General features: G+C 36.9%; 2 protein-coding genes across 2 annotated transcripts; both read left to right on the top strand.

Moving 5' to 3' along the window:
* The first annotated feature begins 2,638 nt into the window (after window positions 1-2,638).
* Window positions 2,639-3,233, top strand: LOC136069391 (uncharacterized). The gene is made up of 2 exons (XM_065777854.1): window positions 2,639-2,714; window positions 2,818-3,233. The coding sequence occupies exons 1-2, from the start codon at window positions 2,639-2,641 to the stop codon at window positions 3,231-3,233; spliced, it is 492 nt and encodes a 163-aa protein (XP_065633926.1).
* A 6,187-nt stretch (window positions 3,234-9,420) lies between these two features.
* Window positions 9,421-13,389, top strand: LOC136069401 (protein CHROMATIN REMODELING 5-like). Its single transcript, XM_065777874.1, has 9 exons — window positions 9,421-9,448; window positions 9,546-9,609; window positions 9,849-10,058; window positions 11,211-11,453; window positions 11,788-11,898; window positions 12,094-12,180; window positions 12,401-12,583; window positions 12,932-13,012; window positions 13,120-13,389. Exons 1-9 carry the CDS (start codon window positions 9,429-9,431, stop codon window positions 13,369-13,371), a joined length of 1,251 nt encoding a protein of 416 aa, XP_065633946.1. The 5' UTR covers window positions 9,421-9,428; the 3' UTR covers window positions 13,372-13,389.
* Window positions 13,390-15,830: the final 2,441 nt, after the last annotated feature.

The raw sequence follows: 15,830 nt of genomic DNA, 5'->3' as shown, positions 1-15,830 counted from the left end.
ATATAATAATAATCTAATTTTTGAACATTTCATTTTATTCTCATTTTTTTCTTAATGCGATATTATTATCTTTTTGGTTTCATGTGAGTTTGAACCGAGTCGTCAATGCCCTTAATTAAAGTTAATAAATTTAAGAAGAGTATTAAGTCTTAACCATATATCCCAGCAAGGATAAAAATGTGGCATGGATGACAATAAAATGTGGCTGAACATGTGTCCTTCTCCTACAAATGGTGGGTTGGATGATCTAGGTTGAAACCAGTTGCAAGGGTTCTAGTGAGAGACTGATTTTTGTTGCTAAGAAGGACCTTTTGATGGTTGTGGGTGGGAATTACTATGAGGAATTGAAGAAAAGTGGAAAGGGTGGTTGTGAGGAGATAGTTGAGAATTTAAGTGAGGAGCATTGCTTCCGTTTGTTTAATCTCAAATATGAGAAGGTTGTGGACTTTGATTAACAAGTTTGTTGCTTTAATTAAACATAAACAACTTACTTTTCTGCTCTTGGAGACAGTATCTAATATATTTGCAACATCTCTCTCATGTTGTGTAAATCTTACATGTGGATGAAAATCATACAATATAAGAAAGGTATTACATGTAGTGGATGGTATAAGATATTTTTCCTTCTACTTTTGCATGAAAATTAAAAATATCATGATCTATACATCTAAAAAACAATTATAACTTTTCTTCTTTCTCTCCCAAGTCCCTTCGTTAAGAGACTAGAGTGTAGAACTTTATTATCTTCTTTGGAGTGATAAATCCCTCCCCTCAGATAATAACGTTATTTGTAAGGCCTTGTTTTCTCTTTGGTTTTTCTTTCTCTGGGGTGGGAACATGCTTTTAAGTCTAATTACAAAATTGTGTTACTATCCGTTCCAACAAATCCCTTTCCTTCTTATAGTTTTCTTGTTGTTTTTAGCATGGACGAAGTTCTCAAAGATTGGAAAAAACTATCCCTTACGAATGAAGAGGGTGAAAGAGTCAGATTAACAAAGTCTTCTTTCTCCACAGATGAAGAGCATATACTGGTAGTGAGGTTTATGATGAGAAGAGCTCTTAATATGGAGGCAATGGGTAGAACTTTCAAACCGCTTTGGAGGACTCGAAAGGAATTTGAAATAAGAGAAGCTGGAGATCACGTGCTATTATTTGTCTTTAGATCAGATACGGATGTAGAACGAGTCCTTGTGAATGAGTCTTGGTCTTTTGACAAGCATGTGGTCCTTTTTGACGTTACAATTTCTCCATCCCAACAAAAAATCTCAGATTCTCGACCATGAAGTTCTGGATACAAATGCAGGGTTTACCAGTGAGTATGCTCAACACTAGTACAGCCATGAAGTTGGGAGGAACAATTGGTAATATACAGGAGGTTGGGCATCTAAATGAGATGATCGGAGGTGACTACCTTCAAGTACGGGTGGAAGTGGACGTTACAAAACCTCTCTGTCAAGGCTGAAGGGTGGTTTTAAATGATGAAGAAGAAATCTGGGTTTCATACAAGTACGTAAAGCTCTCAAACTTTTATTATTGGTGCTGCAAGGTCTCCCATTCAGATAAGGATTGTGATGTTTGGCTCGCTAGCAAGGGTACTCTTAGGTTGGACAAGCAGGAATATGGTGCTTGGCTTTGTGTAATTCCCCACAATCCTGGAAAGGCCGTTGTTACAAAAGTTGCATGTATGGGGGACAGGTTGGGCCATACTCAATCGGAGAAGAAGTTATCGATGACATCTTGCGTAACACATGCTTAAAAGTCAACGTTTGAGATTCCGAAGGTTGTCGGCAATTTCGATCAATCACATGGAGAAATGATCATCGTGGATAAGCCTGAAGATTTGAATTTGAACTCACCGACTTTAGTGGAAGTTGCCCCGTGAGATGTACAGCCTAGACGAGATTCAAACTGGGAAGTAGTTGTTTCAAATTCAAACTTATCGGATAACCACAGCAATCCCGATAATTTTGAAATTCAACTAAATGAAATAGATGTAGCTATCCAAAAATTTGAAAACAGTAATTCCTCACCCGAGAATCTAGTGATGCACTTTACCAAGAAATCCTTCGGAGATTTCTTAGGAAAGATATTTGCTCATGAGGAGTTATCACAGCAGAGATCCCCTAATTCTAGGGACTCACCCTCATGTGCAATGTCTCCCAAAAATTCTCCTACCCCACGTAAGTGGATAAAAGTTGCACGTGACCTTATTTTTGAGGATTCCCCAATGCAACAAACGGTTTTGACAAAGAGGAATAGAAGTCAAGAAGCTGCAATCTAGCCAGAGTTACTTATGAAGAAGATTCAGGTTTCGAAGGTTGAAGATTTAAATAATGAAATGGTGGAGGTTGCATAGCAGTCCCGCTAGGCAGAATGAGTTTCATAGTTTGGAATTGTCGTGGGCTTGGGAACCTATGCATAGGGAAGGAGCTTGAAGTAGTGATTCGGGCAAAAGATCCCTCCACTGTGTTTATGGCCAAAACATAGGTGAATGAAGCAAGGCTAAAAGAAATTCAACGGAAGATAGAATTTAACAATTTGTTTTTTGTGGATAGAAATAACAAAGGAGGAGGATTAGCTTTGTATTGGTGAAATTCTTTAGATTTGAGTATAGATAATTTCTCCAAGAACCATATAGATGCTATCATTAATAAGGGGAAGGAAGATGCTTGGAGATTTACTGGTTTCTATGGAGAGCCAGTTACGCATAAGAGGTTTGAATCATGGGACATGCTACGCCAATTGAATAGCAGATTCAACCTTCCGTAGATCTGTGCTGGGGATTTTAATGAATAGTTCGAAATTCTGAAAAATTAGGATGTAGTAATAGAAGCCAATTCCAAACGCAGCTTTTTCAGGATGTTATTGACAAGTGTGGCTTTATAGATCTTGGATTTGTGGGCACACCATACACATGGCAGAAGCATTTTGTAGATGGGCATTCAATATGGGAAAAATTGGATCGCGGGCTAGCAACCAATGACTGGCTAATGAAGTTCCTTGGAGTGAGGATTCAGCATCTATCTTCTAACTCTTCAAACCATAGCCCTCTATGGATAATTCCTGATGGATTGGAAGTAGCATCAGTACCAAAGCTCTTTCGATTTGAAGAAATGTGGCTTTTAGATCCAGGCTGTTCTAATGTAGTTGAAGTAGTGTGGTCGTCTGATGTCAATGCTTATCTATCAAGCAAGGTTGTAAGGAAAATTGAGAAATGTGGCAAGAAGTTGTAGCAGTGGAATAGGGATCATTTTGGGAATGTAAGAAGGGAACTAGTAAGAAAAAGAAAGCTATTGGTTAAAGCCAAGAAAGAAGCATGGAGATTTGGTTTAAATCATTGACTCAGGGAGCTGAAGAAAGATATTTCTGAACTGATGGACAAGGAGAACAGAATGTGGTTCCAAAGATCCAAGGCACTATGGGCAGCCAATGGTGATAAAAATTCAAAATTTTTTCATAGTAGAGCCACTCAAAGGAAGAGGAAAAACTCAATCTTGAAAATTCGAGATGCAAATGGAGTTTGGAATTCAAACCCTGAAGATATAGCACAATGTCTAATTGCTTTCTACCAAGATCTATTTTCCTCGGCAAATCTCCAACAGAATGATGCAGCCACAAATTCCATTCACAGAGTAATCAGTGACGAGATGAATGCTCAATTATCCTTTGAATTCAAAGCATGGGAAGTACACCAAGTTATTAAGCAGATGACTCCTCTCAAAGTACCAGGACTTGATGGTATGCCCCCATTATTTTACCAACATTACTGGAATTTAGTAGGCGATGATATACGCCAATCCGCACTTACTTTCCTAAATAGTGCCTCTTTAATACCATATTAAACTACCTATTATCCCAAAAATTTAAGCTATTAGGATATAGTAAATTTAATCATTTAATGACATACTTCTAATAGGATCCACCACAGATATGTGTTGGGTCATTCCCTAATACATGCAGCAGACTTGGACTAATTTGTTAGGAATCCATAGCCGACCCCCAATTTATGACTAAAGGCTTACATCTTGTTGTTGTAACAATATGATCATCTTGGAAAATCACACTTGATTAGTAAGTAGCCTTAGAACAACAAACTTATTCTTGTTTGTGCAGAGAGCCAAAATACAAGTTAAAAACAAAAGGTGTGACTACCACTACGACCCAAGAAAGAACACAAGAAAATAGTACAACATATAATGGTGATGATGAAGATGAAAGTTGAAAATTGAAAGAAAGGTACGTATAGAGAGAATGAGAGGAGAATCGAGGATGGGAGAGTGGGAGCAAATAAGGCAGGCGTATTTGCCATTGGAGAGCTTCTTATAAGAAGACCCATCAACCAATTCTTCCAACAATAGATCATCCAATCTTCTCTTCCTGTGTTGTGCCTCTCCACCCTAGCTATCTCCTCCAAACACACTCATCTCTCTCTCTCTCTCTCTCTCTCTCTCTCTCTCTCTCTCTCTCTCTCTAAGGTTTTGCAACTTGGCTCTACAGAAACATTTGATTAATTTCCTAAAAAAGGACTAAAGCTACTATTAAAGTTTTGGTAAGATGTATTTTTATTCACTCAATGACTCAACTATATGGGGGCCTATTAAGGATCCAAGAAAGCTTATCAAGAAGAGGCCCATATAGTTGCAACTTGCAGGGTTTATGGCTGTTCGTATTAAGTTTGATTATATTTGTATTATCTTCTAAAAAAACAAAAATGAGAGTAAGAAATGGACAAAAATCAATGAATGGAATAAGAATATATATAATGACAATACCAGCCAGCACCATAACTTTTTGCATGAATAGCCAATTGGTACTTCAACCATCATCAATCATGATCAAATTGCATGTCCATCAGCTACAGTCTTCCCACATTTTTTCATCCAAAGGCTAATATGATGCAACAACTATGTCGATACTAAGCTATAGTAATTGATGAAGTGCAATACCTTCTGTATCTTTTTTCCATCTCAGGTGTCTTTTTTTTTTTTTTTTTCAAAACGTGAGCCTCTATTTATATGTAAGATTTTGATGGTTATAATAAATGGTTATTTATGACATGGTGTATCATCTTTGACTTCTAGAATATTTGTCCATGGTATTATCATTAGAGCATCCGCATCAGATGTGGCAAAAATTATGCCATTTTGCCACATTAAAACCTTACTTTATTATTTTATCACATTATTTTACAACATTCCATTTATTAGATGTTTTATACTACAATTCTATACATTAAAATAATATTTTCTATACATTAAAATAATATAAATAACACAATAAAATAATATATTTAACAAAATAAATAACAACCACAACACTGCTGCCGCTGCCGCCACCACCACCACCGTGGCAGCCACAATCCATCGGAACAAATCAGAACAACAACAACAAAAAACCAGAAACAACAAAAAACCAGAAACCCATCGGAACTCCCTAATCAACCAAATAGAACAACAACAAATCGGAACAGCCACAATCCATCCACCATCCAAAATCCTTGATCAACCAAATAGAACAACAACAAACCCATCGGAACAAATCAGAACACCTGCATCACCACACCCAAATCGGACAAACACATACCCATACCCAAATTTTGGAACAAATCAAAACAAACACATACCCATACTGAAAATCTGAAGAACACCACCCTCAAACCTCAAACTCCGATCATCGTTGCAGTAGGAACACCACCATCAGACCTCAAACTCCGATCATCGTTGCAGTTGGAACACCAAGCACGAGCCAAAGAGCAACGCCTGACCCATGATTCGACCCATCGTCAAACGACTGACCCATCGTCGTTGTAGCTACTGTTGCTTCGCCGATCTCCGAAGATGCCCATGATTCAACCCAAAGGACCGGTGAGAGAGAACAGAGGTGAGAGGAATCAGTGAGAGAGAAGAGAAAAGAAAAAACTGAAGAGAGAGGAGAGAGAAAAGAGAATAAAAAAATGTTTTCACTTATACCATTTCCGTCTGTACCGTGGCATATTTGCCACGGTACTATTCATATGTGGCAAAATTTATGGCATTGGAACATCTGATAAAAGGACATTTTGAGTGTTTGGTGTGCTAAATGTGCCAAATATTTGGCATTTGGCACATTTAGCACAACTGATAAAGATGCTCTTAGGTGTTAACTTCTCTATTAAAATCCTAAAAAGATAGTAAATGGCGCTACCCACTCATAGCACTTTTAATGAGGAACCTTCATCTCATCCATCATGTGTTAATCATGCAATTTCATTGTCTTTGTAGCCCTCCATGACTTGTCAGTTGTCACACATGTCTTATCCCTCTTGTGTCACTTATCATTTTATTATATTATTAATAATATGATCATCTAATCCGCCCACTTGTGTCTGTGCTTAGTATCATATATACAAAAGAAGAGGGTTGTGGTAGTTGGTTGACAACCATGGTAAAATTTAGTCATTTTATTATGTGGCTGATTCATACTAATTTGTTGAAGATTTATAGTCAACCAAAATTTGGGATTAAGACTTGATTGCTGTTGTAACAAAATTACCATATAGGAAAATCACTAGTGAATAATAATAAGTAGCCTTATAAGTTATAACAACAACAAACTTGTTCTAGTTTGTGCAGAGAGCCAAAATATAAGTTTAAAAAATATTTTTTTCAGCACACAAATTTATCAAACATAATGATAACATGCAGTGATTCTAGAGAGCCTAGACTCATCTTGGAAATTGTCCGATCAATTGCATAGCTTAGAACAATTGCTAAAATGGTTAAAAACAAAAGGTGTACCACTACGACTCGAGAGAGAACACAAACAAAAAGTACAACATATAATAGCAATGAAGAAGATGAAAGTTCAGAATTGAAAAATATGTACGTACAGAGAGCATGAGAGAAGAACCAAAACACGTTCATCTCTCTCTCTCTCTCTCTCTCTCCAAGGTTTCGTAACTTGGCTTTACCAAACATTTGATTTCCTAAAAAACTAAAGCAATTGCTAAAGTTACGATGAAATGACCACTCTTCTCTTCCTGTGTTGTGTCTCTCTCACCTAGTTATTTCCTCCCAACTCCCAACTCCCAACACACTCACCTCTTTCTCTCTCTCTCTCTCACCAGGTATATTTATCAAAACATTTTTTTTATTTCCTAAACTTCTTCAAATTTCAATCAACCCCAGAAAAGAAAACTATATATATATATATATATATTGTAGGGTCTGTTTTTGTAGCCCAAGCCCAAAAGATATGGGTTGAAAGTTCAACGAACCCAGGACAATGAATTTGTAGAGAGTGGGCGAAAGAGCTGGGCTGGTTAAGAAGTAAACAATGGTTGGCTAGGTTACTTGCAGTGATGATAACCTGAAATAATGCTTGAACAACTCCATGAATGGATGTCCGAAGAGATGTTTTATTAAGTGAACAGTGATTACAACATTCAGAGCTACAGTAAAGCTTTTCTCTCTTTTTCTCCCGTCCCCCATTATCAGGGACCCTTCTTCTTTATATAGCATCATTTCCTATCATCTCCATCGTCCACCTGTTCTTCATCTGCGTATCTACTCAAGTGCGTGTCACGTCATGTGTCTACTTTAGTTCTTTGTGAGTGGCGGTAGCCGAGGTCACACTGTTCAGGGGTCTTCTCCACATAAATGCGGCCAGAAAAGCTGTTGCAGTACATTAAATACGGTGGTAGCAGCTTTTCCTTTAGATATTTTTTAGTTCTGATCATTTTCGGATCCACCCAGAACTTATCATTATCATTGGGATTGCTAGGAAGATCAATTGGACCTTCCACATGTTTGATTGATCAAGGTTATTTGTGACTAAGGAGTAAGACATCTTCGGACCAGTAGCGACCTCTTCGGACGGTACTCCCCCTCTACTTCTGGGCTTCCTGCCTTCAGATGGGCCGTTCCAACCAACTATTGCTCCTCGAAAATTTAAAACTCCTCAACATGGTGCCCCAGGCCCATTGAGTAGCTCTGGGTTTTTACCCCCCACAATATATATTCCAATATTCTAAACACTTCTTTCAAAAATCTTGGCCCCGTCCAATACAATTTTACATTGATTTCATTCTAAGAACATTTGCATCAAATGTTGTAAAATCGCATAAGACCCTAAATCAATATATACATTGATTTTGTGTATATATTTTGATTGCATTGTAATGTATTAGGAAACAATGATTTTGTATCTTTTTATTTATTAATAGTTTATTAGTACTAAATGGATGTTTATTTCAATTTTCATGATTATTTTTTTACTTATGCTCTCGCCCCCTAACTTAAAATCTTGGTTCCTTCCCTTTACCCAAAAGATACTAAAGCTACTATTATGGCATGTTTAGTTGGGATGATTTTGGGGAGGATGGAAAAAGGTAAGTGGAAAATAAAAGAGGAAATGGCTAGGAGATTATTTGGTTGGAAAGAAGGGAGAGATAAAACTTGTAAGACTTGGTTGTTTTTCTCTTCTACTCACCAAATCACAATCTCTCCAAAATAGTGAGAAAACAAGAGATAAAAAGTTGTGTAGGTAAAGACTACTTAGTCCTTTGTGCTTCTTTGTTCATTCTTCCTTTTTTAAAAAAAAAAAAAAAAAATCTTTGCTCCTCTTGCTTTCCTAATTCTTTGCATTGAATACGCTCACCTGACCCTCCTGACCACATTAATAGGGATGTAACCCCTTGACAGGGCAACATCGATCAGGATGAACCACTTGAGCACAGATATGACCTTTGATGGGATAGACGGTGAGGGAGAAGGCCAATAGATGATCGACAGAAGGAAGAAGGAAGGGTGAGAGTGAGAGATATATAAGAAAGGGAAGCAAAGTGTAAAAAGGGGGTGTTTTTTTGGTGGGGGAAAGAAAAAACCTCCTCGGCCATTGGCCGAGGAGCATCCCCCAGTTGTAAACTAGTCTTAGTACTTTTCAATAAAAGAAAAGAGTTCATGCTTCGTGAACGCCGGCCAGCGCCTAAACCTTCGATCCACTCTCTACAAATTCATTGTTCTGGGTTCGTTGGGCCTTTAACCCATATCCTTTAGACTTGGGCAACAAAAACTGATCCTACAAATATATATATATATATATATAACATGTTTTTTTTAAAATGCATTTTACATTTAGAAAATAAAAATAACCAAATGTAAATAAACATATAAATAATAGAAAATCATTTTCAAAACATAACATTTAGTTACGTCTTTTGGATTAGGTAATTGTATTTTTGAGTAACTGTACTTGTTACCATGCAAAAAAGATATATAAGGGGAGGGTAATTTCCTTGCCTATCTTTCGGCCCAATGTGTAGTGCTATTCAATTGGAAAGGCCGGTGCCCCTCGTGATAAATAGAGATAGGAGTCAGGCCCCTCTCTCCTTTTCTAGTCCTTTGCCTGTGTTTTTTTTTTTTTTTTTTTTTTTTTTNCTTCGGCTTGAAATGTCTCCTCTTCAGAAGCGGTAAGTGCTATTATCAGCTTGCAGTGAAGTTTTACTCTTCCAATCATGCCATCTGAATTCACTATCTGCACACCTGGTGCTGGTTGCCTTTATCTAGGTACTACAAGTGGATTTTGGAACGCAACTTTCATGACCTGAACAAAGGTGTTCGTGGGAATCAGGTTATTATACACTTTAGCTTTATATGGTTTTAAGGCTTGAACACCATTTATCATTATTATAAGAAACATCTCTGTATGTCCCGTAAAAGATCTCCATCATAATTTCATAGCATTAGTAATTAAAAGGAAGTATGCATTGTGTGGCATAAAACTGACTGAATCTGTAATTGGTTCAATAATGCCTGTTTGCTTGTTAACTATTTAAAAATTGGCACATATTTATATTCTCTCCTTTCCAGGTTTCACTTTTAAATATTGTGGTAGAGTTGAAGAAATGCTGCAATCATCCTTTCCTGTTTGAAAGTGCGGACCATGGTTATGGTGGGGACTCAAGAAATGATGGCAGTAAACTGGAGAGAATTATCTTAAGCAGCGGGAAGCTAGTCATACTTGATAAGCTACTTGTTAGATTACATGAGACAAAGCATCGTGTTCTGATTTTTTCCCAGGTTTGTTTTCTGGAATAATTGCTTTGAATTTGTAGCTTAAAAGCTATGAATAGTCTATTGTTTTACGTTGTAGTTTTGTTTTGTTGAGTCTTCATATCTTTGCATGTAGATAGGCTAATCAGCAGGATAAATTATCTTGACCTGTTGTGCATGGATATCTATATGGTGTTTCTTAGCTACTTAGATTTTAGTTGAACTATTTTGGAAGTATCAGAAATATGTTTTGGAAGTGATCAATCAAGTATCAGGTAATTGTCCTGTTAGTGTAGAAGTGACATATTGGCTTATGCAGATTCCCTGTATCATCTAAGGCATGTGATTTGCCTACCTGACTGGAAGTTTGTCTCGAGACCAGTAATTGGCTTACCTGATTTATAAGTCAGTTATCATGGATTCTAGATGAACTTATTGGGAGCTGAACAAGTTGCATGCAAATGTGTACCAATGTTGGTTTCTGTTTGGTACTTATTTTCTACCAATCAAACTAAACAAAAATGTGTCCCTTTTTGTCCCACGTTGACGAGGTTAGGGGTGTAAATAGCTGTCAATGGGAGCACAGTTTCTGTGTATATGTATTTTGGCGTTGGGAATGAAAATGCCATCTTTCATAATAAAGCAAGCTCGAGTTGATGATACTGTTGTTAGGTGGCTGGTTCTGCCAGATAGAGCTACTTTTATTAAATGGATTTTTAGGGTATGCTCTCTTAAAGGGAGTGCAGTAGTGCACTGGTTTATGATAAGAGGTCACTGTTTGGGTATGATTCTTGAAGGGAATGCAGTTGGATTCTGACAAGAGATGGAGAATAGTTTTAGAATTAACATGTTAAAAGGGGTTTTATTGGTTACATGTTATATTTTCATTAGTAGTAGTAAATTCCACAAGTGTCCCCGCCCGCCCCCCCCCCCCACCCACACACAAAAAAAAACCTTCAAAGTTATTTTGAATTTTTGTCTTCCTAAGACTTTTCATTTAAAGTTGTTCAATTTAGATAGTTTTATAATTGACTGACGTTCTTAGGTACCATCCTGTATTGACATTGCACTGAGATTGTTAATGAGTTATAATTGTGTGACTTGTGTCAGATTCTGAACTAGTATTGAGTTTTCGCATGCATCAAAGTGATTGAGTCATGGTTACATGATTTATTGTAGATGGTCAGAATGCTGGATATCCTAGCTGAGTATATGTCGCTTAGAGGGTTTCAGTTTCAGAGGCTTGATGGTAGTACAAAGTCTGAGTTACGCCAGCAGGCAATGGATCATTTTAATGCTCCTGGGAGTGATGATTTCTGCTTCCTTCTTTCAACTCGGGCAGGTGGCCTGGGTATCAACCTTGCAACGGCTGACACAGTTATAATATTTGATTCAGACTGGAATCCCCAAAATGACTTACAGGTTTGTACTGGATGAAGTCTCTCTTCCCGTTGTCTTGTGATTATGTCATTGGGCTTCATGCTTCTTGATTATGATTAATAGTGGACATGTTCATTCAGATGATTGTCTTATGGTCTTTGTTTGATTGATGGCTGTAACGCCAGGATACTTGAGTTCCAATTTCTTGGAGTTTCTAGACTCTTGTAATCTGTCTTAATTGAACATCTCCAGTACGCATCTTGTGTACTGGGATGTGCCTTTCTTCATATTAATAAAGTTTCTTATTTACTTAAAAAAAAAAAATAGCATATATGTTCAACTGTGTTGTTTACTATTATTGTTTGTTTTGCATCAGGCAATGAGTAGAGCTCATAGAATTGGACAACAAGAAGTTGTTAACATCTATAGATTTGTTACAAGCAAAAGTGTTGAGGAAGATATCCTGGAGCGAGCCAAGAAAAAAATGGTATACTGCACAAAAACGTTTTAAATTGTTTAATTCCTTTTTTGCCAGTTATTCTTAGATGCATTAGTTCGTGTCTGTGAGCGTGTAAACATTTTAATCTTTACCAATGTTCATGCATTTTACGTGAATCTTTTTTTTTCCTCAGAAATTTGAGATAATAATTTTACATGTTTTTGTGTTATGTGTCCTCTATAGGTTCTTGACCATTTGGTGATCCAAAAATTAAATGCAGAGGGCAGATTGGAGAAGAAAGAATCGAAAAAAGGGAGTTTCTTTGACAAAGTAAGGACATTTGTTACAATAAGATTATCAAATTTCATTGGATTACATGGTAACTTTGAAGCAGAAACACAAGAAGTTTGTGAGCTTATAAGCTTCCATTTGTAGCTCAATTCTTTCTTCTTGGGCCTTAATGCAGCTTTCGGAATTTTACTTTGTAGTGACTGCTGTACTTTTTGTCCTTTGGCAGAATTGATTTATCTTGTATTTTTCATGATTGCAGAATGAGCTATCGGCTATCTTAAGGTTTGGAGCAGAGGAACTTTTTAAGGAAGACAAGAATGATGAAGAAAGCAAGAAGAAACTTTTAAGCATGGACATTGATGAAATTCTTGAAAGAGCAGAGAAAGTTGAAGAGAAGGAACCTGGTGGAGAGCAAGGGAATGAATTGTTGAGTGCTTTTAAGGCAAGATTATAAAAGCATTTTCTTGGTGGCTAAATCTTGGTCGTTCTTCTTCTAGTAACTTTGACATTTTTTTGTTAGCCAGTGACTGCTAGCTCAAATGGTACCTCCTTCCCTTATATGGATAGGATGGAGAGGGTTAGGTCATAGTTCCAAGGCACTGAATGTGTGTGTAATGTAGTAATGTAAAAAAATACTTCATTTAAATAACTTTTCCCTCTTCTAGTGTTTTGGGGTTGGGAGCAATATGTGGGTTCATTTAAATAACTTTTCACTCCTCTAGGCTTTTAAATCCGGACAGGTTGTTAATGATTTTTAAAACCCTTTATATATTTATTTGTTTACATCCAGGTTGCCAATTTCGGTAGTGCTGAAGATGATGGGAGCTTTTGGAGTCGTTGGATAAAGCCAGAAGCAGTAGGCCACGCTGAAGTATGTGCTTTGCCGTGCTAACCTTTTTGAGTTTTGCTTGTTACGCTTATGAGTTCTTTCTTCATTTTTGGAATCTCTTAATCATTTAGACATTTGTTCTCCTTCAGGATGCTCTAGTTCCTCGTGCTGCAAGAAATACCAAAAGCTATGCAGAGGCTAACCAACCTGAGATGAGTAATAAAAGGAAAAAGAAAGGACCTGAGTCTCAGGAGAGATTGCAGAAACGACGTAGAGCTGATTATTCAGTGCCAGCAGTACCAATGATCGAGGGAGCTACTTTTCAAGTGAGAAGATGGTCTTATGGGAATTTGTCTAAAAGAGATGCATTGCGTTTTTCTCGTGCGGTAAAATTCTATTGATATTCTTACAAACTCTATGCCTTGTGTTTCACTACACCTTATTTTAATTCATTTTGGATTGTCTAGAGCAAGTTCATATCGTGCCCTTGATATTTTGGCCACCTTAGTATCAGTATATTTACAATTTTTATTTGTAACATGATGATAGAGATTTTTATATAAAACATAAAGATTGTGTTTTATCTACCATTTAAAGTTTTTTCTTGATTTACAGAGGGTCCATTATTTCTTTTTTGGTAGGTCATCTTGATTCGGTTGTTTGTATTTGGATATACTAGCTAACATTACATTGTTTATTTGTTGAAAAATCAAGCTGTTATATCAACTTCGAATTTTTTATCCTGTGATGTCAAGGCAGTTGATTATATATACCATATTAAATTGTTTTTTACTGTAAATAATTTAGCCCTGGTTGGTTTCATTTTATAAGAGAGAATATACACCAAGCTTGCATGCTCACTTGGTTTTTAATTATGTAACTTATTTTTTATATTTTTTTTTTTTGGGGGGGGGGGGGGGGGGGGGGGGGGGTAAGGCCGAGGATGCGTGCAGTAAGATTTTGAGGGGCTATTGTGGGGCCAGAAAATTGGGCAGCCTTGGCCCACTTCAAACTAGGCCCAAATGGCCCACGCCGATGACGCATGATGGGTCTGAGGATGGCCCTATCTTCGGCCGTTCGAGACCTCGAAAAAATACGAAGGCTGCCCCACCACAGGACTCCTCGAATATCCGAGGAGGAGAAGGGCCCGGTGCCACGCGTCGGCGGCAGAAGCACGGTGAAGGAGCGAACCCTGGGTAAACTGTCACCTCTGCATTGAATACGCTCACCTGACCCTCCTAGCCGCATTAATGGGGATGTAACCCCTTGGCAGGGCAACATTGATCAGGGTGAACCACTTGAGCACCGATATGACCTTTGATGGGACAGACGGTCAGGGAGGAGGCTAATAGATGATCGACAGAAGGAAGAAGGAAGGGGGAGAGTGAGAGATATATAAGGAAGGGAAGCAAAGTGTAAAAGGGAGGAGAGTTTGGAGGGGGGGAAGGAAAAACCTCCTCGGCCATGGGCCGAGGAGCATCCCCCAGTTGTAAACTAGTCTTAGCACCTTTCAATAAAAGAAAAGAGTTCATGCTTCGTGAACGTCGGCCAGCGCCTAAACCTTCGATCTACTCTCTACAAATTCATTGTTCTGGGTTCGTTGGACCTGTGGAACCCATATCTTTTGAGCTACAAAAACGGACCCTACAACTCCCTCCTGCTTCCATTTTTAAGCTTCTTCTTTTTTTTTTCTTTTTTTTTTAAATCTGGATGCCTCTTTTTTCACTTATTTAATTGAATTAAAAAAAATATCAGAATATGTTTCGGTTTTAGTTTTTTGGGATATGGTTGTAGTTAATTGATATTTGATAGTCCTACTTATCTTTTTATTTTTTCTCATTGTGTGTGTGTGTGTGTGTGTGTGTGTGTGTGTGTGTTTTTGTGTGTGTGTGTGTGTATCCATAAATTTTATACTAATAAATTGTACAAGCCAAACATGAAGAATTGGCTTGCAAACATTAAAGGTACTATAAAACATTCATCTACCATAAAGAGCAGAGAATGGTAAAAATAATGTTATTAATTCTGTTTTAGACCCCACTTTAGTTTGTTTAGTAGAACGGAATATTTTAGTACCGGCTTATTTCGGCATACCGTTTTAGGATATTTCGGAATTCTTAAAAAAAGCTTATATATATATATATATAAAAGAAGTGTTACTATTATATAAAATAACGAATTTAATTTAATTTTTCTAAAAAAATTAAATAAAGTGGGATTAAAAAAATATTTATTATAATTTTTCTACAAATAAAATTCACATTTTGGATAATTGTAAAAATATATATTTAACTTATTGCATGAACAAATGTTATTAATATTTTAATTAATATATAGATTTTAAATCTATAATAATAGAGAAAAATTATGCCAACAATATTTTCACAATACTTTCACAACAAAGTGACAGGTTATTATGATTGATATTGGCGGCTAAAAAAGTAATTTCAGTGGTAGGTTCAAATTAGAATCATTTAACCTATAATTTATTATGAAAATATTGTAAAAAACATTTTAGATTTAGCAGTTTTCCTAATAATAATACATATTTTTTATAGTATGAATAAACATTGACATACGCCATAATACCAATGGCTTATTTAGTACAAGCTATGGCTTAGAACTCTCTCTCTCTCTCTCTCATGTATTATGAATGTCCCATGCATTTGTAAGTGGATCAAGAATATTTCTTAGCAATACCATGGAGATGAGCCCAAAGCTCTATAGGCTTAGACATCATGACCATGTGATCGGATTCTTTGATCTCCACCACAAGCCTAATTTTTTTATTATTATTAAATGGATAATATAGGAGAAAAGAGTGGATATTGTATACAGTGGCATAACGCACGTCCGAGGA

The sequence above is a fragment of the Quercus suber genome, unplaced genomic scaffold, assembly GCF_002906115.3.
Source record: "Quercus suber isolate HL8 unplaced genomic scaffold, Cork oak 2.0 scaffold_166, whole genome shotgun sequence".
Lineage (NCBI taxonomy): Eukaryota > Viridiplantae > Streptophyta > Magnoliopsida > Fagales > Fagaceae > Quercus > Quercus suber.
This window is presented reverse-complemented; position numbering and strand designations above follow the sequence as displayed.